At 53.5% G+C, this 4,766-nt stretch overlaps 1 protein-coding gene across 1 annotated transcript in view; it reads left to right on the top strand.

Moving 5' to 3' along the window:
- EMWEY_00050280 (hypothetical protein, conserved) overlaps positions 1 to 4,398 on the top strand; it is a gene marked incomplete at both ends in the record, with an annotated part of 5,411 nt that extends 1,013 nt beyond the window's left edge. The window contains 11 exons of the mRNA XM_013477394.1: positions 4 to 108; positions 409 to 477; positions 626 to 810; positions 921 to 1,060; positions 1,292 to 1,697; positions 1,917 to 2,489; positions 2,628 to 3,083; positions 3,224 to 3,275; positions 3,489 to 3,584; positions 3,758 to 3,995; positions 4,326 to 4,398. Coding sequence (XP_013332848.1) covers positions 4 to 108; positions 409 to 477; positions 626 to 810; positions 921 to 1,060; positions 1,292 to 1,697; positions 1,917 to 2,489; positions 2,628 to 3,083; positions 3,224 to 3,275; positions 3,489 to 3,584; positions 3,758 to 3,995; positions 4,326 to 4,398 — 2,393 coding nt within the window. The remainder of the gene's footprint in view (positions 1 to 3; positions 109 to 408; positions 478 to 625; positions 811 to 920; positions 1,061 to 1,291; positions 1,698 to 1,916; positions 2,490 to 2,627; positions 3,084 to 3,223; positions 3,276 to 3,488; positions 3,585 to 3,757; positions 3,996 to 4,325) is intronic.
- Positions 4,399 to 4,766: the final 368 nt, after the last annotated feature.

Genomic DNA, 4,766 nt, shown 5'->3' with positions numbered 1-4,766 from the left:
AAGAGGAGGAGGAGGAGGAGGAGGAGGAGGAGCAGGAGGAGGAGGGGGAGGAGGAGGAGGAGGAGGAGATAATCATAATAGGCATAGACAAAATACTCTTAGTGGTAAGTATAAGAGATATAAGGAGACACTAGGGGACTGCAGGGGACAAAAGGAGACACTAGGGGACAGGAGGGGACAAAAGGAGACAGTAGGGGAGAGGAGGGGACAAAAGGAGACAATTAGGGGAGAGGAGGGGACAAAAGGAGACAATTAGGGGACAGGAGGAGAGGAGGAGACAGCTAGGGGTTATAGGTATTTGTTACAACTGTCTCCTTGTGCATAATAAGCAGCAACAAGAATAAAATAAATAAATAAATAAAATAAATAAATAAATAAATATATTTATTTATTATGTTATGTATACAGCGGAGGTCTCCTTTGTATCCCATGAGGCCGTCTGTGCTGCACTAGCAATGAATGGCAAACCCCTCCCTCGTAAGTGTGGGGCCCCACAGCAGCGTGGGGATCGTATGCAGAGGTCTGCTGCTGCTGCTGCTGCTGCAGCAGCAGCACCGTCACATCTTACACTTAAGGTACAGTTACTCCCTCCTGATAATATTGATCAATGCTTCTCTATGTTTAGATCGGGGGGCCTCGGGGGCCCCTCTTCTGCTGCAGCAGCAGCAGCAGGTGGTGCTGCAGCAGCAGGTGGTGCTGCAGCAGGAGCTGGAGAGGGACAAAGAAGGGGACACACTGCAGCAGGAGCACCAGCAGCAGCAAATGCAGCTGGGTCTCCTCTTAGTAGAGGGGGGGGGCCCTCAGGAGGAGGTATGGGGGGGGGCCCCCGCTCCTCTAATCTTGATAATAAATGGCGTAAGAAGGGGAGGGGTACGGATGCTGCTGCTGCTGCACCTGCTGCTTCTTCTTCATCTCATCAGGGAAGCAGCAAGGAACAGCAGCACGAACATCCGAGCAGCAGCAACAGCAGCAGCAGCAGCAGCAGCACCAACGGTACTGCACCTGCAGCACCGCTTGTTGCCCCTAAAGATCTTCTAAAGGAACAACTTAAACCCCAAGGGTACGATTATACAACTCTAGGGTTTAGGGTTTAGGGTTTAGGGTTTGGGGTTTTCGTTATAGCGTTGAAGGCGAAGGGTTTAACATTGAGGGTTTAGAGCTTATGGTTTAATATTGAGGGTTTAGGGTTTGAGAATTAGGGTTTAGGGTTTAGGGTTTGAGAATTAGGGTTTAGGGTTTAGGGTTTAGGGTTTGAGAATTAGGGTTTAGGGTTTAGGGTTTGTGTGTTTAGGTTGAAGTTGAATCCCGCAATATTTGGTGAGGCAAAACCACGTGATGAGGCAGCAGTGCTGCAGCGTCTTAGGGAGGGGAGAGAAGCAGGGGCATCTAAGGCAGCAGCAGCAGCAGCAACAGGTGCAGCAGCAGGAGCAGCAACAGCAGCAGCAACAACTGCAGCAATGAATCTGCAAGCGGCAAAAATGCCAGTACCCCCTCCACCACCACCACCACCGCAGCAGCAGCAGCAGCAACCGCAGCTGCGCTGGAGGAGCAACAATGTGCCGCAGCAGCAGCAGCAGCAGCAGCGGCAGCAGCAGCAGCAGCGGCAGAATTCCCCTGAGAGGCAACAAAGACGTAGACAAGATCCTCTCTGTGGGGCAAAACCGCGGGAAGGTCTTCCTCTTATTTCTCCTCAAGAGGTAGGTGCAGCAGAAGCAGCAGGAGAAGCAGCAGCAGCAGCAGCAGCAGCAGCAGCAGTATCTGTTGCGTTGTTCAGGGACTGCAAACAGATCCTGTTGCTGTTGCTGTCATCCTTGTAGATATGTAATTGCTGCTGCTGGTGGATTCATTATTTGCTGCTGTTGCTGCTGCTGCTGCTACAATCATTTATTATATGTGTGTGTATGTTCTTGCTGCAGCAGCAGCAGCAGCAGCGGGCTTCGCTGTCGCTGAAGCCACCAACATCCGCAGGTGCAGCAGAAACAGCACCTATGAAGGGTACAGCAGCAGCAGCAGGTTCCCCTGCAGCAGCAGATAGGAGGTCTGCTGCTGTATGGGGGAACCGTCTTGCTGCTGCTGCTGCACCGCAGCAGGGAGCAACATCGCCTATACGCCGCAGTTGGCGGTCGGGACCGGACACTGCTAGCAGCAGCAACAGCAGCAGCAGCAGCAGCAGCAGCAGCAATACAGACGCAGCAGGTGGTGCTGGGGGAAGGAGGAGGAGCAGCAGCAGGGGGCCCACTGGCGAGGCGCAGCAGCAGCGCAGCAGACAGGGTACGGTGTCAGGGGCCAGTGAAGCAGCAGGGGCCCCAGGGGAACAGCAGGAGCAGCAGCAGCAGAAGCAAGGTAGCGCAGCAGGTGCAGCACGACCAGGCGCAATAGCAGCTCAGCTGCTGCAGGAGAGAGCAGCGAAGAATCAAGAAGAGGAAAAAGAGCAGCAGCAGCAGCAAGAGCAGCAGGAGCAGCAAGGCAGGAAGACAAAAGGGAGACAGGTGAGGATTAGGCAGGTGTTGCTGCTAAATGTTACACAGGCATTGCTTGCTGCTGCTGCTGCTGCTGCTGCTGCTGCTGCTGCTGCTTGCTCACTCATGATGTGGGCTTCTTCTGCTGTTGCTGCTGTTTCTTTGCAGACGAGAACAGAGGGAGCAGCTGATGCAAGCGGAGCGCAGCAGCAGCAGCAGCAGCAGCAAGCTGAGGGTAGCTCAGCACATCAGGGGCCCCCTGAGGAGTCTCCGAATGGTGCGAGACAATCTCATCAGCAGCAGCAGCAGCAGCAACACCAGCAGCTGCAGCAGCAACACCAGCTGCCGCTGCCTCCACCACCACCACCACCACCGCACCAGCAGCAGCAACAGCAGCAGCACGGCCACCGCGGCGGAGGCAGGGACGAATGGAGAAGCAACAGATGGGGGGCCCCCCGATGGGGCCCCACCTCTTCTGCTGGTGGAGGATTTGTGCGGAGGTCCTCAAAGGACGGTCAGAGGGGCCCTGGTGCTGCTGTTGCTGCAGCAGCAGCTGCTGCTGCTGCTTCCTCAGCAGCAGCAACGGGACCCAACGCCGGAAGCAGCAGCCTAAATGCGCGCAGTGTGAGTACAGATGATACACAGAGGAGTACATGAGAGTTTGCTGCTGTTGCTGCTTCTGCTGCTGCTGAACCTGTCGTGCTGCTGCTGCAGAGGGAAATACTGCTGCTGCTGCTGTTGCTGCTGCTGCTGCTGTTTCTTAGGCTGACGTCGGGGGCCCTACAGATGGTCTGACTGCCTCACCAGCTGGATCCGGTAAGCAGCAGCTACCTGCTCCCTCATTGCTGCCGTTGCTGCTGCTGCTGCTGCTGCTGCTGCTGCTGCTGTTGCAGTATTTTTGTCTGCTGCCCTGGTGCTGCTGTTGTATTCGTTGCTTTACCATATAGCGCTGCTGCTGTTGCTGCATTTGCATAAATATGTACATTCGTGCTGCTATTGCTGCTGCTGCTGCTGCTGCTGCTGCTGCAGGGATGGGACGTGATAAGGGGCAACGAAGACAGCGCGGCTCTGCGCGTAGTAAGAGGGAAGACGAACAAACAGCAAATAGAAAATGGAGACACCAGGGTACGCAGCTAGCTGCTGCTGCTGTTGCTGCTGTTGCTGCTGTTGCTGTTGCTGTTGCTGCTGATTCTTCTTTGCACTTGATGGCACAATTTGTGTGGATTTTGTGAGTCCTACCCTTTTGCTGCTGCTGCTGCTAATGCTGCTGCTGTTGCTGCTGCTGCTGCTGTGTACAGGTGGTGGTGTGGGAAGGAGCGGCGGAGGGATGGGAGAGAGGCGATCTGTGATGGGGGGCCCCTCTGACGAGCACCAGGGGGCCCCCGCTGCCTCTGCAGGTGGAGACGCAGCAGCAGGAGCTGCTGCTGCTAGGGACTCTGCAGCGCCGCCTCAGCAACAGCAGCAGCAGCAGCAGCAGCAGCAGCAGCAGCAGCAGCAGCAAGCGGGCCGACAGCAACCTAATGCCTCTCGAGATGCGTAAGGAGTGTGTTAGATATATTAGATTGTTTCTTAGGTGCTGTACTTATGTCTCTGTTTTTGCTGCTGCTGCTGCTGCTGCTGCTACTGCTGCTGCGTCTCTCTTTGTCTCGTAGTGTTTCCTGTGTCTCCTTTATCTTTTCCCGTCTCCTCCTGTGTCTCCTTTTTCTGTTTCCCTGTGTGTCTCCTTGAGGGTTTAGGGTTTTATGATTTATTTGATTGTTTAGTGTTTATAAGGTTATTTAGAGGGTTTAGGGTTTTTAAAAATTTTTAGGGTTTAGGGTTTAGGGTTTAGGGTTTAGGGTTTAGGGTTTAGGGTTTTGTTCTCAGGGCGAGGGTTTCAGCTGTACAGACAGATAACCGCTTTTCTGCATTCGCAGATGCATCAGGGGATTCCGATTAATAATTCTTTAAGAGGAGACAGTTGCTGCTGCTGCTGCTGCTGCAGCAGCAGCAGCAGCAGCAACTGCAGCAGCAGCAGTAGCAGGTGTAGTAGAAGGAGCAGCAGCAGCAAATATTGCTGCTGCTGCTGCTGCTGCTGCTGCTGCTGCTGCTGCTGCTGTTATCCCTTTTTCTCCCCCATCTCCGCCGCAGCGGCTCAAGGATTAGCCGCGCCTATTTTATATACAATAAATAAATAAATAATATATTTATATATTAAAAAGGAGACACTTTATTGTCTCCTGTCTCCTTGTGTCTCCTTCTGTCTCCTCTTTATGTCCGATGTCTGTTGTATACGCATGCAGTATATATATATATATTATATATATA

Source organism: Eimeria maxima, genomic scaffold (genome assembly GCF_000499605.1).
Source record: "Eimeria maxima Weybridge genomic scaffold, Emw_scaff1229, whole genome shotgun sequence".
NCBI lineage: Eukaryota > Apicomplexa > Conoidasida > Eucoccidiorida > Eimeriidae > Eimeria > Eimeria maxima.
Note: the sequence above shows the minus strand (reverse complement) of the source record. Positions and strands in the feature narration are given on the sequence as shown.